This window comes from Coturnix japonica, chromosome 1 (genome assembly GCF_001577835.2).
Source record: "Coturnix japonica isolate 7356 chromosome 1, Coturnix japonica 2.1, whole genome shotgun sequence".
Taxonomy (NCBI): Eukaryota; Metazoa; Chordata; class Aves; order Galliformes; family Phasianidae; genus Coturnix; species Coturnix japonica.
In genome coordinates, this window is record NC_029516.1 from 16,724,055 (window position 1) to 16,749,865 (window position 25,811).

Sequence of the window (25,811 nt, forward strand, 5' to 3'; positions counted from 1 at the left end):
TCTGTACTTCTATTACATATTTTCAAACTTCTTCACCTCTCTCACCATACTGACAACTAAAAGAGACTTACTGTTGCTTACCACATTCCTAGTCTAAGAGAGCACTTATCAGCTACTGTTATGCCATGGATTCTAACAAACCCACCCACACAACCAACACTCCACTGCCATGTTACTGCCATCCAACTCTCATAAGCCCAAAACTGGAGACAATTACAAGGACTGCTGTGAAAGTAATACCTCCTATTTTATTACGTTGACCCACAACATCAGTGATAGCTGTGGTGGTATGACAGTAGAGATTGAACCTGACAATATTCCATTACATTTCATTGCTGTGTGACATATGGCAGCAGAGGGGCAGTCTGACATTTTATGGAAACCAAATAGTGGATGTGAGCTCAGCACAAGGTAGTGGGTGGTGAATTTCAGCAGTGGTGACAGCGGGTCACCTCTGCTGGTTCTGATTTTTATGAGTGTGGCAAAAACACATAGCTAATAGAGGTGATGTTGTTGAAAAAGAATGTTTTGCAGCTTCCTCTATCTCCTCTATCAGTCTCATTGTGCTCTTTGTATCTGTTGTAGTATCCATGGAAATAAATAGGTGGTGGTGGTGTTATATTCTTACATTTTTGGAAGATGGTGCACCATTAGTGATGGAGAAGTACATATCACTGGTGACAGTTGTGACTATTCTGACAGCCTTATGATTAGCAACAGACTGCACAAAGAAACAATGAATGCTTGGTATTTAGGTGCAACATAATCACTGCAGAAACTAACCAGTAACCTGAGTCACAGAATGATAGTCTACAGTTTCACAACTGCTGAACTTGCCTTCCCTGTGCAGAAGACTCAGCTATGTACATTGACCCTTTTCATCATACCTACAAACTAAATATATAAATTTTTGAGTTCAAGTAATTAAAATAAATTCTACACAGATAAACTTTTGTATGCATCTATCTGTATGTATTTATACAGAGCAGAAAAGCAAGACAAGCACAGTTAATAGCAAAAACTTGCAATAACCCAAATAGAACAGTGGAATACCAGTAATCCTAGAAAGCACCTCAGGTTTAACACACAACTGAGAAAACTAAAACTTTTTTTAAAATGTATGCAGTTCTTCAATGTGGATCACAAGTAGCAGGAAAAAACTGACATATTCAACCACAAATTTATAGTTCAGATTTAGTTTTACCTGGTGTTACACAAAAGACTGTTACTAGATGAAATACTAGATTCTGATGCACAGCGGCGACGAGGTTCAACTTTTCTCCCTGCAGCATCATCTAATGCTCTCTCTTTACTGCTGTCTCCAAAACCATTCGAGAGACCTATGGAACAACACAAAAATAAACTGTATCAAGCTGAAAACCACATTGTTTTCAAGAACAATTTCATATACTCAAACACTGTGTCATTACTCTTCTTAAGTAACTCTTAAGTATTTTGATGAGATGAAAAAGAAATAACAAAATAAAACAAAACACTCAAAAGACAAAAGTATTATAAATAGCAGAATCTTGTCATCTGGTTTTAAAAGTTAGGATGGAAATTTATATAACATAAAAATATTGAAGATCACAGTATGGAAAATGTCAAATGGAGCATCAAATCAGTTTCCGTTGGCAATGTTTCCAACATGTAGTTTACTAAAACAGTCAGCCTGCAGAAGCTGGGTATAAACGCCAAGGAAAAAGAAATTTTACACATCAGTCAGATTTACTGTGTCAACAAAAAACTCACTTGAATACACAATTACAAACAGCAATCAAGAACTACTGACAATTATTTCCAAACAGTAGGAGTGGTAGGGAATCTCTCATGAAGTTACCATGAAGTTCTTCCTGAAAGTCTTTTAGTAAATTAAAACTAACATCATAATGTCCATTTTCTGAGACCAAAACTTATTAGTATGTATATGATTTTATATTTACTATCTTTTCCCAACACAAGTTTAGATGTTGTATTTTTACTTCACAAATTTAATGAAAATTTAACAGGAAACTCCTGATTCAATGGGCTGTCATTAATCCTTCCCTGGCTTGCCAATTCAGAAAATGCTAAGAGCTTGTTAAGCTACTTGATTAAACAGATCACTGAAAAGGTTTGGAGTAGCTTTCATAAGAATTTGCTGTTTTCTTTTTTTATGACAGAATCCAGCATCAACTCCAAAATATCAACAGAATTGGCTGAACACAACAGAACAAGTTTGGAAACAGCTACTACAAGCTGTAGACCACAAAGAGAACATGAACTCAATTCTGACTACACTTAGCTTCTGACAGTAATTAAAGTTTTCACTTAATATTTATGACCAGCATACTTCTCTTAATGCAAGAATGAATCCCTCATCACAGCCATCCTATTATTGGTCTTAAAAGTCATCATGATTTTTGTTCATGGTTAATTAACTGATGCATCCTCACATGCATCTCTATAAGGCATTGAACTAAAAGAAAATTAGGTCAAAAAATCCTTTTGTTTTGCTTCAGTTTGTCTACTACAAAGATTTCTGCAAAGAAGGATGACAACTAATAAGATGAGCAAGTTACTTCATATTATCCAGTTATTTCAATGTATTTCCATTTAGTAATCTCACTCCCCCCAAAGACCTTGCATTTAGATTAACAATAGTTTGAATATTTAAGAGAAGAGTTTATTCAGTAGTCTGTAATATTTAAATATGAGCATTCTCTTTCACTGCCTTTTAGTTTACATTACAGAATATTTAAGAGTGTTTCTAAACTCCCATATTTGGCCTTAATTTCCTACATAAGAAAAATAAAAAGTCGGACTTTAGTCCTACACTATGTGAAAAGCCTTGTAGAAACACAGCATGCTTTATGAAATAGCTTAATCATCCCTTAAAACTATCATGGTACACTTTATATACTCTCTGAAATGAAAAGCTGAAGAACTACTCTCTGAAGATAAAAAGAAAAATCACATCTCAAGTCTTTACAAAGAGCTCTTCTATTCTCCAGTACACCAGGCCTATTTTTCAAGTGAGTTGCAAAAACTTTTGTTTTCATCCTGCCACAAACCAAGCACACATTATTTAAGTTATCAGGCAGGCACCTAGTTAATGTACATCAGCTACCAGCAGAAACAAGTTAGATCACAGATTACATTTTAACTCTATGACAGATCAAGTAAACATTGCTATCAGAGCCAGAGCAGGGTTCAGGTTCCCAATGGGCTGAGAAAGTTAAAGGAAATATATATTCAATGTCCTAAGAGTAAGTTAAGTGTTTAACTGCTCATATTCCAAATACAACTTACACCAGTGCTATATGCATATATATATAAGACAAAAAAATGTGTCGGATGTGGCTTCCCATTCTGATTGCTTCAGTAAGTTTCTGATTATGCCGCTACTTGCATGGATAGTTTTTAGCACCCTCGGTTCCTTGCAACAGTTTCTTCTCATCTACACCTCCTCAAGAGCAAGAAATGTAACTCTGTGATTAACTAGTTTGCAGGCACACACATCGAGGTAATCAACCATGTTGATTTCAGGACTGATGATGTTGAGAAACAAGGAAAGCAACAGGAACACGTAACTACAACTACAGGGACAGCTCTCCGCAGTGGCAGTCCTGTTTAAACAGACTGTATCAGGAATAAAAAAACCTCATTTTACAGCAAAGTTGTTCTTACCTACAGAATGCTTTGCAACACAGAAAAAAAGGGGAAAAAGGGGCTCAGTCTATGCAATGCACTCTTAAAATATTGCCTACTCCTTACAACTTCTTTAGAATGGAAGACCTCAACACTTTATACAAGCAAAACACTCCTCTTTTCTCACAAGTGCAGCAGTTCCCATGTGACCGCACAACAGAGAAATCCGGACAACAACATTCTTGTGTTTTATGATACAAACAATATGCAAAAAACGAACAAATATACTATGTAGGTCACTCCAAAAGTAATGCCTCCTATTTATTGCCATGGATAAACACAGTAACGCTGATAGAACTAATTCTACACTACAAAACACTCTTCTTCAACACAGTTACCCCCATGAGCTATGACAGAGTTACAGGAGCATGGTAAAAATCTACACCCACTGTTGCTGTCACCACTGCTGAAATGTACCACCACCACCTCACTGTGCTCAAATCTGCTGAGTGGTCTCCACTGCTGTTCAGCAAATGTCAGTAAATGCTAGTGGGTGCCATTCTTCTGCATGGAGGAATTCAACAACACACCTTTGCTTCATATGATGTTCCATTCATGTCAGACAACATTCTGACAGACTGCTGCCACCCGTTACACGGCAACAAAATGCAACAGAATATGGGCGGATGGCTCAACCTCTACTGCCATACCACCATCTGCCTCTGATGTCATGGGACAACACAATAAAATAGGAGAAGCTACTGTCAGAGCAGATCGCTCTTTATGCATTCTGTAACCAGGAATTTCTTTTCCAGAACATTCTAAAAATCTTTTTTCAGCGAACAAAGAAAACATGTAATCTCCTCTAGATAACAGAATAAGTTAAACTAGAGAAGATTCCCATTTACTTTGAGGAACTCGTTTACTTGCTTTACTAAGAAAGTCAAATAAAGAATATTTACAGGAGAAGTAACTCATTCTGCTTTTGTAGCATTAGTCTGGGTAAGTTTGCAACAAACGTATGAGCCACTCATTTACATTTGGCAAAAGTTCATTGTGTCATTAGCTCAAATGAGCTAACACTAAGTGTAGGCTCATTTGGTCAGATTCTAACCTTCTTATACATACTGCCTTCACTGAAACCTCAGGTTAAAAACAAAGCAAAACAAAAAAACCCAAACAGCAAACTACAACAGTTCATCAGTGGATTCTTTTTAGTTCCCTCTTCTTAAGATCCTGGAAAAAAAAACCCAAAAAAACAGTCCACTCAAAGGCTAAATGTTGTCTTTTTTAGAAATAAAAATTCACAAATAGTTAAGTTTGCTATCCATCTTAAACACAGAGTTACTGCTCCTTACTGTCTTCAGTTCTAGACTTGTATTTTTACATTGAAAGTTTCTTGCCTTATCAATCCAGGTACATAACACATAATCATATAAAAATAATCCTAAAAAAAAAACAAAACAAAACAAAACAACAACGGAAAACTTAAATGAAATCAAAGAAGATGGGGTTGATTGTTATCCACAGGCTTCTCTCTGCCCTGAAATCTGTATTTATCATGGAAAGTTTCTGTTCCTTAACACTAATATGTTGTCCTTAAAGTGAAGTTAAGACAGACTGACTGACTTAGAATCTTCTTATCTTTCCACATTAACTGAAGAAGGAAAAGGTAACTCCAGAAAGATGGTATAAATTTGGAAAAATGAAAAAAGAGGAACAAAACCCAAGATAATCCAAGGAGCAGCATGATGCACAAACATACTAAATGCTACCACAGAATACAGAACTGTGCATTTTAGATTGCAGTCTCAGTTTGTAGTTCTGCTGCAACAAAATAAATAAGTAGAACCTGTGTAAGATTATTATAAAGCAATTAGAATTTCATTATGCTTGTCTTTGCATCAGGCTATACATATTAAAATATGAGATGTGCTATATTGCCATAGCTGAAGAGCTGAGAACTGCCAAAAACAGTTACAGAATTTCAACCAAAAAAGTGGGCACATTCAAAAATGCACTTACATAACACTATTTTGTTTTTGCCAAGCCAGGACTAATCAAGTCCTGACTTGTACACTTACCCAGAATGAGCAACAGTCCTCAGTAAAAGAAATAAAGAAAGACAAAGATGCATAAACACATAAAATAAGTAGAACATTCTACTGTACAATTTATCTCTCCAAGGAAGATTTGACTGGGATTCTGGGCTGGGAAAAAGATGAAGATGGAACATTCTTAACTAATCTGCTCTAACTGAGCATGGTCAGGGAATAAGAACACTGGGACTGGTAAAACTCTGCGACTATTTTGAGTCACGTACACTACAACATGTACAACTTCATAACTTACGGAAATGGGGCGATATATTGAATGAAGAACATATCATATATGTCAAAGACTTCCTCCAACACTATTCTTTTTTTTTTGTTTGTTTGTTTTAAAGATGGCTGATGTCTCCAACATGATCCAAAATTATTACTTCAAATGTAACAGTCTTTCTGTGTTCCAAAATGATCATTTAATTGAATTCCATTCCATGTTGAGGATAACAGAAAATAATTAGGATCCAAAGAGATAAATACCCAGCATGATATTAGTTAATATGAGAACCTGGAAGACAGTGAAAAAGCCATTAAGTCTCTCTGAAAGTTAACAGACCTCTTAAATAAATAAGTCATCCTTACAGCAGTGCCCAGAGACAGTGAGAATGATATAAGTGTTCTATGTATTCTAATATTCTAATACTAAGCTTCAGTTTCCCAATTAGGAAAATAGACTGAAAGGTTTCACTTCTTTTTCAACAAAAAGAACCGAAACAAAGTCACTGAATGCACAGAATACAATCTCCATTTGTATGATATGCATCAAGAGCAGCTTTGAAATCCATCTAAAAATCCCCGTAATAAGAATTAGAAGGGAGAGATGATCCTATTTTAAGTTTACATAGGTATACAGAGAAAGAGGATAAAGGGATACTTTAAGTCAGTAAATAATCAGAAGATGCTGCATTCTTAACTGAGATCTTGAAAAGACAGCTATTGTAGCAACAAGAAGACATCCAGGAAGTTTGCAAAAGTGAACTTCATAATAACCCTATGAATGTCTTTTTCCTACTGTAAACTCTGTGCAGTAACGATTTTAGAAACTACTATTCTTTTCAGAATATTCAGACAGATATTTTAGCAGGACAGAGTTCAGTCCTTCAAACTGTCCTCACAGAAGTCAGACCAAATGGGAACCAGTTCCTCTTAATGTGACGATGACCAAGTTTGGGGTGAAGTGTCCCCTTGGAGACGATAGTTTTAAAACTGAAGTTATCTTAAATTTGGGTATGACCAACCACTCCAAGATGTTAAAAAAAATAAAAAATAATAATACTAGTAAAAAATAAACACACAAAAAAAGGAATGTGAGCCCAATGTGGCACCCATATGATGTGTAACAGCAGATTTCAAGATCCAAGACAGGAAAAAAAATTTGGTTTAGGTAATGAATACAGTTTGGTAGTTCATAGAGGGATCAGTTTGATATTTTTCAAAAGAAAGCTTAAGAATTCATCCTCTATCTACTGATTTGCTTTCAATACTGGGAGTAAGAAGTCACTATGTATCTGCTAGAACAGCTGAATGAGAACCGCACAACAGAAAGGAAAACTGATCAATATTTAATAACTGCTACTTCCACAAGACAAGGGTTGTCTGTTGCACCTTTAACTGCAACTATGGGGTTACTGTGTTGCAGAATGATTAAGACAATTTAAAACATACATCTGAGAGGCAACACTAGTGAAACCCTTTGTAAACATTCCAGAGGGGAAAAACAAAAAAATAAAAGCTAAGAGTTCACAAGCAGAAATCTCTCTTTAAAAATGTTATAAAACTTTTTTCAGAGATTATCAGCTCCTTTGATGGCACAGAAAAAACTGATGATAATGGTGGCAGTAGTCAGTATCAGGAAGTGCGAGCACAGAAATTTAAAACTTGAATTCTTTAGTCAGCTTCTGTTGACATGATTTATGATATGCAAAATATACAGAGACGACTGCAAAATACAAGACCTAAGTGTGTATTTATAAACAGTATAAACAATACAAGTTGTCCAGGATACAAGAAACATAAGGACCACAGGAAGTCATTAATACTTCAGACAATTTATCTTGGCAAACTATTTATGAAGACTTGAAATCAGATTTCTGTGTTCACAGCTATAAAATCCTGATATAAATAAAACAAAAAAAGAAAGAAAAAAACCCATGAAGTTACTGCTAAGCTTAAGTTTAAAAATATCATTATTGTTCTAAATATATTATGTGAAATAATGTGAGAATTACCCATGAACTGATCTTGCACAGAAAACTCAGTGGCTAGCAGTCTTTAAGAGCTGTCCAGCAGAACCTTCAAATGCAGACTAGGAACTTACTAAGAACTTACTTTTCTTAAAATATGGAAATCTTTTTCTTTTTTTTTCCCCCTTCTTCTTTGAAGGTTAATGCATTCCTTTAATTCAGGGAACACAATTACTGGTCATGATATCCAAAGGGAAAAAAAACCCAACAAAAGTCACACACATGCACAAGTGAAGAACTTCAGTGCTATCTTACATAAGCACTTCCAACAACTGTAGCCTACAGTTTATTTGCCTTTTACAGATGTTTAAAAAGTGAGTTCTTAATTCCCGTTTCTCTCCAGAAGTGTGAACAGAAAGTGCAGTTTTCCTTATGCACGTTGAAGAAAATATGTCTGATTACTGCATGGGAAACATGGAAGAGAGTTATCAGTTAAAAATTTCCCAAAATATTTTTACCTCCAAAACTAAGGGCTCCTCAGCCACACATGCCCCTTAATTCCATTTTCATTTGTAAAGCCTTAGAAACATTACAAAAAAATCAATGAAAAAAATCAAATAAGAATCAAGTCCCTGAATTAGCATGAAATTCCTGCAGCTGCTGTTCAACAGAGTAACAAAGAGATAATGAGAAGAAAGTATAGCTGACTTTCTTCAAAAAGAACATTGATCTCCACCATCAGCTCTGTTGACATTAAAAACCTACCCGTACTCTTAAAATTACTGAACTGTGCATATGTGATAATGACTAGAACTTAGATTTTATGTACAGTACACTGATGTACTGAGTCTGGCCAGCACACAGTCAACTTCCCCAGCAGCAGTTCACATACCACTGTGCTCTGCAGTTGTGGCTAAAAGAGCAGCAAAAATGCTCAAACACTTTTGCTAGCGCTGAACAGTGCTGGCACAGCAACAAAGCTGGCTCTCAGGGCCAGGGCAAGATGTGGAGAGGAAACAAGGTGACTCCAACTGACCAAAGGAATACTCCGTACCCTACAATGTCATGCTTAACAATAAAACCCAGAAAAAATGAAAAAGTGGCACCACTTTATACAGCAAGGCCCTGCTTCCCAAGAATTGGGACAACACTGCCTGCTGATACAAAGCAATTTATTTTTTCTTTTTCTTCTGTGTATGGCCTTTTTTTTTTTTTTTTTTTTTTTTTTCCTTTTTCATTTATATGCATTTATCTTAAGTTTTTTTCCCTCATTATATTATCTCTCCATCCTTTTGAGGAGGGAGAGAGAGACCAGCAGCACAGGCAACTGTCAACCCACCACAACTAACTGCATTCCACTGGCAGAATGTTTTTTTCTCAGCAGTCAACCCTAGTTTTGAAGAAGTTAGGCTTGCTTTTGTCAGCCTTCAGAGCTGAATGAGTCTTCACTCAGGATCCATACGTGAATCACACACACTGCATGCCTTCATCAATAAATCCGTGAGTTTTACCATCTCTAATGGCGTCTTAGTGAAACAAAAAGCTGAAAACCAGTTACAAAGAAACGTAACTCAACTACTTAGTACTGACATGCTGCTCAAGTTCTGAAAGACAAAGTAGTTATTATTTCCACCTCCTTATGCTGGCTGACATGTAGGTCAACCTAACACTGATTAATGCTGTAGATGTTTTATGGTTTTCAGCAATTACCAAATATAAAGCAAACAGAAGAAAAAAAAAACCAAACAACAACCAATTATTTACAGTACAAGATGTCTTTTCTGAGAAATCACAGCTTTTACTTCTTTTCCCTGAAAGATTAAGTAATTTCTAACAACAGTTCCTACTGTGATCTAGCCACAAGAAAAACTTCAAAGAATAAACGGAATAACTTGTACATGTAGGGAAGACAGGGAGCTAATAAGCCAAGAAGAATATCTTCTGCATTTTTTCCCCAGATTTTCAGCATTAAATTAATTGTCTTTTCCTAAATCAGCTGGAGATACTGCTGCTACTTAGAAGATACCATTGTAATTTCACGAATAGTACGATTTCATAGAGGACTATGAGCATTAGAGAACAAGAATATAAAAGCAATTTCAGTTTTATAACTAACATCATATTTTCCCACAGCATGGAGCATCAGTGGCTGTTGCCAATCACTGTATCTGTAGAAATGCAGAAATGCAGAAATGTAGAAATTACACATTCTTTTCTACCTTAAAAGTATACACAAACATACATAAATTCACAATTCAAATACTGTATAATTTCTTCAATTTCTTCCTATTTTAATCCTACTTGGCTCAAAAAATGCCAATGTTCTAGTTGGTATTTCCAAGGGAAAAAAAAAATCTTTGCCTGAGGTCTGACTTGAAAGGCTGAAGTCAAACTTTTTTTAGGAGCTTTTGATGAATTCACCCAGCAACTCAGAAAAGAGATTCTTCTCTGACAAAATGTCATGTAACTGCCACTAACAATTTTCTAAACAAATTACCCTTCACAGAAAGAAGCCTTCAAACATGAGTTTCCTTTTACTACCAATTCTTATTTCCGCTTATAGTACTGCCTTGGCAGAAACTTTAATCATTCACCTTCCCTCTCTACCTCTAGTTTGTAGAGTATTTAAGTCAGCACTCCACAGTGGCAGGGTGCCATCCAAGTCATCATGGAGGACTGTTAGCTTAGAAAAACATATGGGGGCAGAAAGACTGTGTAATAAAGGGAATGACTGAAGACTGATAAAACAGTAAGATACTCCTGAATGCTGAAGTTTGCTCTATCAAAACAGAAAAATATAGAAATGTATTACAGATGCAGGATTCATAATTTATGAGTTCTTTTTTTGTTTTTGTTTTTTTTTGTTTGTTTGGTTGGTTTTCTACTTCAGGTGAATACAAACCATTGTACCGAGAAAAAATGAGCAGTAACACATAACCAACTGATTTAAAGACTAAACTAGACATAAGAATTACATCTCAGCAGGGACAGATTCAGAGGGCAAATATGATACGGCAATAGAGTACATAATACAAATTTCACAATCCCTCTTTATGGAGGGCATCTCCTTATGCACATAAACATACAATTTTTGTCATCCCCAAAGAACATGAACAATGCAAAAAACAATATAGGTGTGTATGGGGAAGAGAGGGACAGGGAGCAAGAGAGAGATTTTCATATTGCAGTTAACATTTTATATCATATTATGGGAACTGTCTCCCCATCTCTCCAGTCATACTAGAACAAGCCTTAAGGCGCACATATTTTTTCCCTTACATGTTCACTGCCTGAAGTTGGGGTTGGAAGCACTATATTCATTCTTATGATTGTTCACTTCATCTCCTAATTCAGACCTGAAGGCGAGTATGTCCAAAAAGGGTCAGAGATAAGGCTCATCTGTGAAATGCTGTTTTGACGAACTCCAGTACTGCACATTCCCAGTTCAAGGAACTTTAAAATATCAGTCTGAATTTTAAAGAAGGTCATCTACACATAACACCGCCATGAAGGCAAGTGCTATGCTTAATTTATAAGCATAAAATGGATCTCCACTTTTTTTTTTTTTTAAGTACATTCAACAAACCTCACAGTTCTTATCCCATTGATTGCATCACACAGAAAAAAAAATAATTATATTACTATGTTATATGTTATATGACACAGATGAAGCACACAGGAGGCTATTTTTTACCTTTCAAAAGGCAAAGCCTGGGCAAAGAAATGACCTAAGCAGTCCAAAAAAAGTGAAATACAGAAAAACTCTCACATAATTCCATCAGCATAAAGAAAAAAAAAAAAAAAAAAAAGAAGGGCATCTAGAATTTTTTTATTATCTTAGAAAGCAACAATTCTAAGTTGGGTGCTGATAATTAGTATCTTTAAAATAACCCAAAAGATAGTGTTTTCAAAGAGAATGATGAGTCTAAGACCCAAGAAAATATTCTTAACTGTACACTTTAACTCACTCCACCAATATAGAAAATTTATCCAGTTCTCATCAAGTCCCACTGTTCTTGACTACACTGCTCTAAACTTTCTCTTCTAATACTTTATACCAACTCATAAGCAGACAGTTTTTTTACAGTGAGGAATCTAACATGGATCTTTAGATGTAATCAGCCAAAAGGAGAATTTATTCTTTTAAATGTTCATGCAATTCTTAACAGGTTTTAAATAGTTTGCATTTCTTCTCTCCTGACTTAAAAACTTACTTAATTGTACTTGTATTGATAATACTATCCTATTTCTTAAACATTTTCATCAAATGAAATTAGCAAAAGATTCAGTAGGATGGTCAGAATCCTTGTCTAAAGCTTTTGTAGCCATAATATATGTTCAGACATAAACACTCTTCACATCCTCCCCCAAGCCCCATCCAAGAAACACAAAGACCATTTCCACAATAATTTAGGTAGTATTTCTCAGCCTGCTTGGTACTACATGCTGCTGTGCATAGTTCTATCCTGACAATTAAGCTGTTGAGCTCCTGTAGTCCATACATAGACAAACTTAACAGGAAAGGGAACAATTCCTTCCAAGCTTATACAGTACTTGATGCTTCCTCTGAACATACACCTTAAAATGTCTTATACTTCTGGCAGGCAGCTGAAAATTTTGAACATCACTAAATACTTAAGTATCTAATTTTCATTATTTTGCAGGAAGCAATCAGTATGCACCTAAAGAAAAAAAAGCAGGCATAATTCAATGCATGAAAGGACTAAAACTACTGACATCTAGACAAGTTGCTGACTTTACTCTTCAAGACAACACTGTATATGTTAACTACACTTCCAAGAATTCTGTTTTCTAATCTTTTTTCTTTTTTTCCCATCCAAGCCACCTCCAGTTTAGAATGTTGTTTAGAGCTTCAGTTAAGTTCTTAGATATGCGTTAGTTTTATTATTTACAGAATGGTGATTGAATTTTAAACAAAAGAAATCTGACTCATCACCAAATTGACTTGTGTCAAGTCAGAGATATAACATAAATATGTTGAAGAATCCAAGAAATAACCTGTGTTGTGATTCACTCCAAACATAACCTGTCCTTATTATATCAAATAAAATTGAGAAAAATGCTCATCACTACAATAAAAAGAATGTATCAAGTAAAAGTGGAATTCACATACAGGTTACTTCAAGACAATTCTTATCTGCCAGAGAGCATCTTATAGTGACCAGGCAGAAACAAAGGTCAACACTTGCTAATAGATTTAATAGGTCATAATCATGTTTGCTGTATACCAACAACTATGTGTAAAAAGTATTTATTGCAAAATGACAGTTTTCCTCTTCAACTTCATATCTGTGCTTTTTGTTGCATTAATACTTGAATTCATGCTTGCATTTGTTTCAGTGTCCTGAGGAAATCTGTGCAGTGGCAAGTGTGAAGAAAACCGAGTAACTGAACTTACACTAAAATACTGTACTGCTGTTATCTAGTTAAGAAATCAGAAAATGGCCGGACTCCCCTACAATAGTCATTATTTGCAACCTTCAATTTATGCAAAGTTCAAGTGATGGCTTCACAATACTAAAATCTGCATAGTCTGTTTCTGCTTAAAGTATGTGGGTTAACAACACAGTAAATATAAATTTCTACCCTGTATTTAAGAAAGGTGATCCAATAAAACCAAGATCAACTTGAAAATTTAATCCAAACTTGATTTACCATTTTATAATAATTAAAAGGCATCTTGAAACACTTACTTTCTCCAGTTTATCTGAACTACATTCATTAATTGATAACTGATCAAAGCAAACTTTCAAATGGTTAATACAGCTATTCATTGATGAGCTCTATTGTGCAATCACATTTCGGATGCTAATCCAACCTGACGAAAAGGATTCAGCTTTGCAACAAAATACATGGCACATGTATGATTTAAGTACTTTATAAGGGTCATTTAACTTGCAGTTAAGATTTGACATGCCTGAACTTCAAGAATTATACAGTGATCTTCACTGTGACCAGAATTTCTTAAGTAAATTTCTTCTTTTTGACATTGTTAGATAATATACAAAACAATAAGAAGACACCTCAAGCATGTATCAATCATTTTAAAACACATTTCCTTGTTATGTAATCTTCAAATTCCACACAGCAGCTATGAAGAAAGATGAATCACATATGTGTGGGCTAGGAAAAAAAAAGAAAAAAAAAAAACTAGAGTATAAACAGATCCAATATTTTTCTTTCTTTTAACTAACTGGCAAGTAGACTAATTTCAACTGCACTTCTGGAGAGAACAGTAAATAGCAGTCTATGAGAACATGGCAGTATCAGACAAAGTAGGTATGGCTTCACCTAACTAGGTAATCTTTGGAGTCTTGTTCTGAACCTCATGCAAGAAAACTTATGAGTGATATAAAATGAGGGCTCCTGTATAAAATGTGAGTGACAAAACAAGGCATCCCTAAATAATGTGCAGGAAGTAGGGAAGAGAACAAAACAATCCACCATATCAAAAAGGAAAAGGAAAGAAATCTGATATGCACTCAGCAGCCAGGGTGCAGCACTTGCTCAGTTATTCTTTCTCGAGATGAATGTTTCAAAGCCTTGTACATTAAGTTCTTATGGATATTTAACATTCATACCAGTAAACTTGGCAGAGCAATAATAACTGAAGTTACGGTGATTGCTTATGAAGGTACCAACTTCAAGGATGTGCATAAGGAGCCTGAAGTAAGCCTTATCTGTTATGCCATTTCTTCAAAGGGAGAACAGTCATGTCTGCTGAATTCTTTCAGCGGAAAACATTCTCTACAGAAGTATTAAATTGGAATTCAGTGAAAAAAAAATACCCAAACAGAAAAAGATTATTATTGTATACATCATCTTATTTCTTTTAAATCTTATTAGAGCACAGACATCTGCATGAATCTACAACAGCTTGCATATGCACAAGTAAAATAATTATCTAATTTTATATCTTTAAAAGCAGATAAGATTTGTGCTGATTTCTTCCTGAACTGTAGCTCAAAATAACTGCCAATTCAAATTGCGCAAATTACGATGAAGGCGCATTTGAAAATAATGTAAGGAAGAAAAGCTGCATGTAAAAGCAAAATTTTTGGTTTCAAATGAAAAAAAGAAGCACAGAAACAAGATTTAACAAGTTGGTACATTAGAAGAAACCATACATACTTCAAAGAACACGTACTTTTAAAGAAAACTAGAACACTTTCAGGTGAAAATAATTTTCATGTGTATTTGCATTACTTTCAGGAAGATTCTATGTATTAATGTTATTATTTATAATAGTAAAATTTAAAAATATCCTTCTGGATTTTGTTCTCATTGCTGATACGTATATATTACATTAAAAAACAAATCAAGAATACAAAAAATATAGAAAAATAGAAAATAGAAAACAGAAAACCAAATTTAAAAACAAACAAACAAAAAAAAAACAGCCTACAAATTCTGAAATGGAAAGTTATACTGAAATTAGAAAAAGATAAAAAAAATTCAAACAATTTTGATATTTTTTTTTTTCTTAAACAAATTAAAAGCATATTTGTCCTACATACATGTATACTCCACAGAGAGAAAAGGAACATAATTGATTTTAAATGTAGTCAAGCAGCTTGATTTACTTATTTAAAGAATGAAATCAGTCTTCCTTAAAATCTCATTTAAAAATATTTAAAATAAAAGTTTCAAGCTTAGGACTAGTTCCTTGAATGATCCAGCATAAAGTGATTCGCTTTGCATGTGACAAAATACAATCTGTAGAATGATATATAATTTTAGTGTTTAGATCAAAAACTGGTAAATTTGAATATTTGGAAATCAAAGCTTTGTGCATCATTAATAAAGTTTGATACACTTCTATTATCGCTCTGCCTACTCATAATTTCTGCTTCAAAACAGAAGTTCAGATCAGATCTATGGGCTCTTTCCAATCTTTCAAAGAAAATCAAGCAAAGATTTTCCAGTGAAGGAAAAGAAACAGAAATATAACCCGAAAACATCATTGTACCAAATCTTATTATTTTCACATTCTGTTTTTCTAGCATTAGAATATTTTCCCTTCTTGTTTGATTATTAACAAGAAAAACTTGCAACTTCACAACAGAAGTTTTTCGTACGTTGCTATGTCTTTCATTCAAAGTCAGAAAAATCGCATGCTCTTCTCAAACCTACACGTGGGCTTTCAATCTAACAGATCATAGTACTTATTTTAGAAGGTAATATAAAAGTCATAGGAAGGACCATTAAGGAAATACACTTGGGTAATTTCTTAATGCTGCTGTTCCTCCTCAAATAAGGCTTTATTCAAGTTCCTGCAACAGACAGACTATAGTTTTTCTAAGTCACAATTAATTGCACTGCACAACCAAAATAACCTTGTTACATAAAGCTTAGATAAGTCATGTTAGGAGTACAATGTTGCATTTATTCTTTATCTATTTGAAGTGCACAGACTTCAGAAGAAACGCACAAGAAAAATCATTATCACTTGAATTTTAACACTTCCATAACATACGTGATTGTACAAAGCACCTCATACACTATCATCAGTTTCCCAATGTGAAAATGTGATCAGAGTAACATTATAGCAAAGTGAAGTCATACATGGAACACACATCTTCCATGTTCTTTCTAAAAATTCTAGTTTTGACATCACATGAAATTTCCTTTTAATTTAAGAGGGAATTTAAAAAATAAAAAACAACAACAAAAACAAACAACAGCTGATAGATATTTCCCACTGGATGCAACAAAAGGAAATTGGAATATAAGTAAATAAAAATGAAAACATCACCCACACAGACATGTATACTTAAAAGATTCCATTGCCAAAATAAAAACTGTGAAAAAGAAAAACTTGGTTCACTAAGTCCAACTGCTAACAAAAAAATGAATCAGTAATTTTCTGAACTATAGCTACACCTGATTACTCAACTATGAGGGAAATACTTGTGCTAGAATCTGAAGATTAACAATTACAGGTATGTTAACTTTTGAGACGCATCCATTCAAATAAGTTTTGTAACATTTACCTGTATCCAAGCGCTTTACAGGGGACTCATCATCAACCTCAGAATCTCCACATGCACTCCTTGATCTTTTCCTTGGGTGCAGAAGTGTCTCCAACCTTGGAAGGACTACAGACAAAAAGGTTTTGGTCCCTAGCTGTGGAGAAGTTGGCTGGGTTTCAGTGTTCTTTGCAGACTTTTGGGGGCTTATACTTTTCGATTTGCAGAAGAGAATGGATGTACGTCTGTTTACATCAGTTGATGACTCAGCTACAGCAGAAACAGTCGACTCATTGAGATTACTGTCAAGTAAGTGTTCTGGAGTGTGTCCATTTATTTCTTTCTGAATGCAAGTGCTATATAATTCATTATCAAATTTTACTCTTTTGTAAAGCTTACTCTGCTCTGGATTGAGTTCTACTGGTTTGAGGGTTGGTGGTTCTGAATTAGTCTCCAAGTTTGAAGGAAGAGGTAATGCATCTGATGGTTCAAGTTTAGGGGGAGATTTATCTCCTGAAAAAATTATAAATAGAGTGTGATTTTTGAAATCTTGTAGTTATAAAGTCTATTATAAAACTCACTATAAATGTGCAGCCCACCAAATAAATTGTTGTTTGGAAACAAAGCATAACATTTTAAAAACAATTCTTGACTAACAACAATCTGTCCTAGTTAGTAGTTCCTACTTTTATACTGGGTATGTAACACGGATAGAAAAGTAGGTATTTATAGTTGGTGTTAACAATTAATGCCTGGTACTTCTTACTTCTCATGCAGTTATGTTAGTTTCATTAACTAAAAACTAAGAAAACTTTTTTTTTTTCTTTTAAATAGAAAACTTGGGGTGGTGGATGATTATGTTAAATGCACTTACACTGCCATTCAAGTAAAATATTTGATAAAAAACAAAATATAATTTTTTTTAATGCACCTTACCTGCCTATGACAAATTCTAATCAGCTAATCATTTAAAAATTGTATTTGTAACCTGATCTACCAGAGTAAACTGAAGTGCAACAGAAAATGTATGAAAGGCGATTTCTGCAAAGCTGCTTTATGGCTTTGACTAGTAGTTTTATCCATAAAACAAAACACCAAAAACAAACCAACCCTAATAAAAAACAGCGAAAACACCCCACTCCCAAAGTCTTGCAGCTCTACTAGGCACTAGCTGGTAAATACTGATGTGATAGTGTAGACCTGACAGAGATCAGAAAAGCCATCCTCTTCTAATTTTCTTTCACCTCTCCCTTTTTTTTTTTTTTTCCCCCCATTATCCTTTCCCAGTTTATTTAATAATTTCACACTGAGAGAAGACAATGGAGACATTAGCGTGAGCATATAGAACCAGTTTCAATTTCTCATCTCAAATGATGGGAAAGAAAATAAGCATTCTACTGTTGTAGCACTCCTAAATACAAGCAAGAGGACTACCAAACCTGCTGAAACACAGACCTTAAAATCTTTATAGTTCCCAAAATAATCTTCCAAGAAGTGAAATATGACAAAAGAAGATGCTTATTCTGTAAGAACAACTATATGACACCAAAGTAATGTTTACACTATCAAATGAAATTTTAAAGTTTAATTAATTTTCTATGTCACCTGATGACAGGTGACATAGCAAGATGAAACAACAAGGGTTTAAATCCTCTATACATAGAGGATTAATTAATTTTGTGCTTTCGTTTAGCAAAGCATACTCTGAAATTAAAGACTTCTAGGGTTAGAAGAAACCCTGGCACATCATTTAAAGGTACATCTGTACAATAGCACAGTTCATATTAAAAACATAGTGCTTAACAAATAGTGCAACTACACTCTCATCCTTTGAAAGTATTTGAGTATTACAACTGATAATATTTCAAGAAAACATTTAGAATAAAACTTAGTGTTGAATTATGTTACTTAATGCAGTGCCAATTTAAAAAAGCCCACTGCTTAGAATATCCAATACCACTGTTCTTTTTTGAACAAATTCCAATTTTCTCACAATTATAACTAAGAGAAGATTCTCAGAAAGATTTAAGCACTGAAGGAAAAAAAAATAAATAAAAAAGACTATTCAGGAATGAAAAAATAAATTTCACTGGATTATTCTGCTACCAGGTTTCTCACACACTCAGAAACTGAAAACAGAATTGTAAGATAAACTGGTAATTCACAGCACTTCTAATGTCAGCTCCCATAAAGATCCTGGGTAAAGAATTCTGATGACTACTTTCCTCATCTCTCTTTATCAGAAATTTGTTCTCTTTCCTTCAAGTAACTTCCACATCAAAACTGCAGCTTGAACTGATAGCTAATTACTCTTCAGTTTAACAACAATAACAATCAGCTCTGGATCGTGCCCATGTTATATATGCATATATATTTATATTTAATGTATTATAATATACAAAAACATTTACTGCTCACTTTTAGGACTAGTATTTGCACACTAGCTGCAGAAGTTAAGGGCTGTGTAATGAAAATGTTAAGCTACAAGTTAGTGTCCTTATTATATGGCAAAGTACATTAAATTTCTAAATCACTATATTTGGAGGCAACATCATTTGAAAGAGGCTTAAAATAAATAAAATACCATAGAACATCTTAAGAATTTTTAACAGCTTCTGAACAGGATAAGTCATGTGCCTATTCAGCTACTTTTTTTTCTTTTTTTTAACTGTTGTCACTCAAATCTCAAGCACATTACATATCTGGAAATCATTCTTAACTACAGTAAGAACCAAAAACTGTTACTGTTTGAATGGCAGTTAAGGACAGTCTTTTTATTCACTTCACCTCTCAAACATGCTGACAACATTAATCTGCAACAGACTGGTTTTTTTATTAAAAACACTTGCACTTTCCCTTCTGCTCTTTCCTCCCCCCACTCAATAATGTCATTCAAAACATCTATAATGCTCCTAAATAAAAATAGGTCAGCTTTTCAGAAAAGAAATGACCAAGAAACAAAAACTCAAAACTTAAATTTATTTTGCAAACTGGAGTTTTTTAAGTTAAAATAGAAGAATCGAATACAACAGTCAATTGTAATATATAGTTAGGCGTTTCTAGCAAGTTGTTCTCAATAAAATCAGTGGGGCCTAGCAGAGAGCTGATATAGTTCTGAAATCACTGTTTTCAGGAGGAAGAAAGGCACAAGGGAAAGGGCTGGTTAGATTTGGGTGCCCTGATTCAACAACATGAAGTTTGATGACTTCCATCAATAGATAGCTAATATTAAAAGGGAAACAATCAAACATACGAACAAATCTACTCTCCAAACTCCGCCCTTCGAGAGTCTTAGCAGAGGAGAGGATAGAAAAGCTAGAAAATGCAGTACAACAGCCAGCATTCTCAGCACTGTTGACTTAGGCTCACATGATCCCCAATATATATTTTGGCCTTCAAGTGGATTTATAAAGTATGAAGTTGTTTTCCACTCAGACATTCCTGATTCCTTTTTTGATCAGGTTGTTTCTATTTTACCTTCTTTAATAACCAGATTTTCAAAAAGCCTTACTATTGTGAAAGGAGGTTTTCATTAGAGGGATCATTCTCACATTCTTAAAAACTTACTGTACCTAAGTGGTTATCTGCCCATTTAAAAATGAAATATAGCCCCTTATTGAAGAACTACTAGTACTAATTAAAACATAGCTTAAAAATCTTACCTTCTTCTTCTCCATCTTGTTCTAGTGCTGCACTTTCTTCTTCAAAACTTCCAATACCTGATTCTATTTGGGGAACTTGGTTGTGTTGCTGACTTAACTTGTTGCGAATACTGCTGATTTCTTTCTTTAGCAGCTTTGCTCTTTTGCTCCTTGATCCACTGGATTTCATTGCACAGGTAAGATCAAGTTTTTCTAGCAACTCTCTCAGCTGTTCTTCCAAGGACATATGCACTCGGTTTGCAGGGTTCAGTAACCTATCAACTTAAGTCAAAATATGTACAGTTGAAAATGTGTTTATGTTTCCACATGAAATTCCAACAAGAAAAATAAGTAAGTAAACAAACAACAACAACAAAAAAAACACCCCACGTGCTGGAATTAAAAAATGCAGTCAAAATGCTATCAAAATGCTACTTAGATTACAGTATTAGTTAGCTTAACTATCTTCAGTGAAGAGCCTATATTGGCATAAGTTCTTACTGTACAATATTGCTACAGTTCTTCTTGAGTGGTATTTTGCTCAAGAGGTACAAGTAATAGAGCAAGGTCAGAAAGAAGACAATTAACCTTTCCTACCCTATTAGGTGATCTCACTCTTACCAAGGAACAAACCAAGATTATAGTAATGTAAAAAGAATGTCAACTACTCTCCTTCATTTTCAAAAACTCAGAAAATCAGCATGTATGTCTAAAAGATGTAATTTTAATTCCCAGCACTGCAAGTGTCCTTGACTTTTAGAACTGAATAGGTTATTTAAGAATGCACTGAAGTTTATCCATGCTGGTAGTCATCTTCCATGACCTATGACTATACAAAACATGTAAAATAAGGTACTCAACTTTAAAACCTTTCATGTATCTTGTCAAATTAGGCTTTAACACTGCCAAAAAAAGAATCTGGAAGACAATGCTTTCTTATGGCAGATCAAGTTGAAGAGAATCAATCTTTCAAGAACTGATTGCAATAGAGAAAAAGAAATACAGTGAATAACCTGAAGAGCCAGAATTACAAGCATCTGCCTTAAACGTGAGGAGCCAAAAATGCAGGTTTTAAAAATAATACAAAAAGCTTCTTACCATCTTCCCAAGAGAAAGGCTGTGGTGACTCAAGTTTAGGCCGTTCAGGTAAGTGCATTCCAGTTTCATTATCATAACCAATTCCTTCAGCATCTCTCCTAGCTTGTCTGAGAACTACACCTCCTTGATCTCTTAACCGCACTGCAGCTCTATAGAATATTGTGTCTTTTGCATTATACTTCATACAGTTATCTATGATAAGATTGAAGTCCTCTTCAAATTCACTGAGGTTTTTATAGCCTTGAGCATCTAACCGTTTTCGCATGGTAGAGAAATCCATAGGATGTTTAATATGATCCAAATAGTCTGGAACCTTTGAATAAATATTTAAAACAGTGGGTAAAACATAATAACTGATATTACTTTATCAAGAAGATTTTATTAACTGTTCCGCATGTTTTAAGAAAATAACAGCTCAAATCAATAAATGTAAAATATAGCTGAGAACAGCTTGAGACTGTTCTTGAGACTGCAAACATTTACATACCAATGTTACATATTACACAGCTTTGTATCCTATGTAACAAATCAGAGCTCTACTAACAAATGCTGAAACCATTTATAGAATTCAGGTATGCATATGCGTATATGTAGGTATATAAATGCATTATGTATGTAAATATACACGAAAGCATATTCATATACAGTGATTATATGAAACATATTCTACATAAATATATCTATATCTATTTTCAGGGGAAATGAAAAGGAATTTTACCTCCAAGTAAGAATACAGCATCCACACTTGAATTTTTAAGATATTATTCAAATTTGCTTCATCAAATAACCATGTAGCAGGAGATTAGTATTATTAGTATAGAATATTGCCACTTCATTCTGCACAAGTATTCACCAGAATTTACTTTGGTAAACAAACATAATTTCATAGCAAGAAGTAATAAAACAAAAGGTATCAGAATAGAAGATAGAAGTATAACAGTGCTACCGATTACACGATGCAACAATTTGCTTCTTCTACTGTGGTACCACCAAGTCATAGCTAAACATAAGAAAACACTGACAAAAAATTAAGATTAAAACATACCTCTTTAAGGTTCACTGGTTGAGCAAATATACGAGCAGAATCCTTTTCCTGCAGCTGATCCAGGACTGACCGAAGGAGGACAGTGAATGGAGTAAGCTGAAGTTCCATAGCAACCTGCTCAATCTTGACCTAAAAAAGTAATGAAAAATAAATAATTATTTGAAAAGCTATTGAATAAGTTCATATTCAACAAGGCGGGAAAAAAACAGAAAAAAAACAAAAAAACAAACAAACAAAAAAAAAAAACAAAACAAAAAAACAAACAAAAAAACCCCCCAAGAATTTAAAAGTAACATATTTAAAATTTAGCTTCAGTTGTCAACACTGAAATTTTTATATGGCAAAAGAAGATTCTTATGAAACATCAATGGTGTCAATGTATAAATACATAAACACACAAAGTTTCATAACAAAGAACAATTAAAGACTCTAAAGCAAACTTGCTCCTTTCACAGTTTCTATATAAAAATGCTATCTTTTTGCAGAATCACTTCCTTACATCTTAATCCCAGCTATGTTAACTCTGTAATGTCCTATGAATTAGATGCAGTGTTCACTCATTTTTCAGAACAATGAAAAATTGCTACTCAGTAAAGACTTTCTATTGGAAAAATGTGATGATCAATTTTTCTACAGCTCTTCAGAAATCAAATAACTTTGAAAATACAGCTGAATGGCTTGTTAAGTAATCGTATATATTTTTATCAGCTTGTGTGTGAGCACACACACAAACAACATAATCTCTGTACTGCAAAAACTGCGTGAGAATACTTAGTCATCCTTTCAGAACCTTTTCAGAAAGTTTTCACCAAATTAAAATGGTACTCTATTTACCTGTTCTCTTTTTAATTTTTCCCGCTTACGTATTAGTTCAATCAGTAAGCGTGCCCTTTCAAGATCATGACGCAGCCTTTGCCAGTACTTCAATTTTTCTTTTAAGGCTTGCATTTCTTCATCATCTTCTCTCTAAGAAAAGAATCAAGAGATTTTCAGGAAGTGAAAACAACTCATCACTTTCTATAAACTAGTTTTATACAATTCCAGAAATGTAGTCACAGCAAAGATGAATTATTTATTTATTTATTTATTTTTAAATAGAGCACTTGGTGATAAGGTTCATAATACAGTTCTTCCATTTTTCAACTGTCTAGCTGAAAGGAAAATTTATATACCTGAAAAGCAGCCCTATAACAAAGGTTATTTACATAAGAAAAGCAATATAGCAAGTAGCAACCCAGCAGTATAAGAAACTACAAAATCAGAAACATTACTGTCATATCAAAACGGAAACCAGGAGAACTAGTCCCACAGTAGTCAGTCACTCCATGGTCTTTGTGGGTCCCTTCCAACCAAACTATTCCATTCTAGTATCACCAGCTTCTCCAGAAATATCACATAAGCCAGGAAATACAAGTTATCCCAGTGCTCAACACAGTCCACCTCTGCTACTTCCAGCAGTGTTAGGGCACGTTTATAACAGCAACAAGATCATTATGACTTCTGAATTCAGGAAATGAAAAACAATTTCTCAAATAACCTCAAATAGTACTACAAATAAGCAGCGTAACAATACACCAGTAACCCAGACAACAGATTTCCTTTTTTCTCCTTTTTTTTTCCTTTTTAGACTGTCTAAACACCTGTAGCACTGTAGTACTTAGTTTGTCCTGCATACACAGAAAACAAGCCTTTTTTTGTGTTTTTTTAATTTTTACTATTTTTCATAAGAAAAGGTAGAACATTGGAATGATAACCACAGTATTAAACAGGGATTTATAAATCACCAGAAACAAGGCTGTTAAGAAGTCCTAGTACTAGTACCAAGTACAGAAAATAAGCATACTTCAGAGGATTATTATATTTTAAGTGAATATCCTAATAATCCCAGGAAGAAACTCAAAGCTTTGTATGCTTGCCCAGAACTAGCACAATGCAATATATATGTGGTATCTTTCTTTTGATGGTTTTTGTTTGTTTGATATGATGATAAATAAATTCCACCAGTTATAAAAACACAAAGACAGAGGACTACAGAAAACCAGCTAAACTGGTGAACAATAACCATTCATTACAAACTGTGATACTCACAGCAAAAACATCCCTAATAGGATGTAATTATAGTCCTGTAAGGGAACTTTGTGCAATTTTTCAGCCATAAGGTTCTACAAATAAAACTGCAAAAAAACAGCAGTTTAAAAATAGCTAATAGATATGTGAGTGCTGAGTGAACTACCCAGTGTTTTAGCACTTTACACATCTTAGAAAAGGCAAGTAGCTATGGAAGCTATTAAGTCAGTTTTATCCTAATCTCTGACTTCACTTAGACTGAAAATATTTTACCTGCCAGCTCGCTTTGTGTACTAGTACAGCGATCCACTAACAAATGCTCATTCCTCTTTTCAAAAAAAAGTAACTAAAAAATTGTAACTAAAAGAGTTGTAATTAGAACTTTCTGCTTCCCTTTCCCAATGTCTATTACTACTGTCAATCTTTCTATCTTTAAACAAGCTAGATCTTGAATTAGACACTTAATAATTTAACTGCTGAAGGTCATAATATTTCCAATTTTGAAAGCAGTACAAATATTATTACTCACATTTTTAATTCCTTGAAATTCCCAGAGACTCACTGAATCAGGATATCTACACTACCACTATGCCACTTTTGCATACCCCTTACTTACATATCTGTGAGTGCAGATCCCATATGTGGAAAAAAATCAACTGTTAATTGACATATTTATACTCTCCCCCCCCCCCCCCAGTTCAATCTGTTTTTAAGAACCAAAATTTAGCTCTGGCTCCCGCTGAAAGCAGAAGGCTTGTTGTCTGTTTGCTTGCAGCCATATAATAGCCTGCTCTTTTGCCCTGTGTAATTGCATAATTCATCAGATTAGGGAACTGATCCTACTGAAAGTCAACAAAAACATACTAGTTTTAAGGTGGGTCAGGAAACCTAAATACAGCAAGAAAAGAATGCAGCTCTGCTAGAGCAAGTCTGATATAGTTCATTTGAAACTTAAGTAATTCGCTAAATATGAAGGCACAGTTGCAATTAAAAATCTTGTTTTTAAGAGTTTTGTTTTAAATTGAACCTGTTGTTTCACCTGGTACAGATTT

The 25,811-nt window shown here is 34.2% G+C and overlaps 1 protein-coding gene across 9 annotated transcripts in view; it reads right to left on the minus strand.

Annotated features, from left to right (window-relative positions):
* Positions 1-25,811, minus strand: part of BRD1 (bromodomain containing 1) — a 64,371-nt gene that overhangs the window by 9,760 nt on the left and 28,800 nt on the right. For 6 of the 9 annotated variants that reach the window (XM_032442567.1, XM_015852130.2, XM_015852094.2 and 3 more), the window contains 6 exons: positions 23,527-23,658; positions 22,693-22,821; positions 21,648-21,960; positions 20,571-20,831; positions 16,933-17,421; positions 1,205-1,340 (listed from right to left, as the gene is read on the minus strand). In XM_032442567.1, the coding sequence (XP_032298458.1) occupies positions 1,205-1,340; positions 16,933-17,421; positions 20,571-20,831; positions 21,648-21,960; positions 22,693-22,821; positions 23,527-23,658 (1,460 nt within the window). Of the gene's footprint in view, positions 1-1,204; positions 1,341-6,037; positions 6,244-16,932; positions 17,422-20,570; positions 20,832-21,647; positions 21,961-22,692; positions 22,822-23,526; positions 23,659-25,811 lie in introns of those variants that run through there. The other 3 variants (XM_032442576.1, XM_032442580.1, XM_032442579.1) reach the window with 3 other exon arrangements.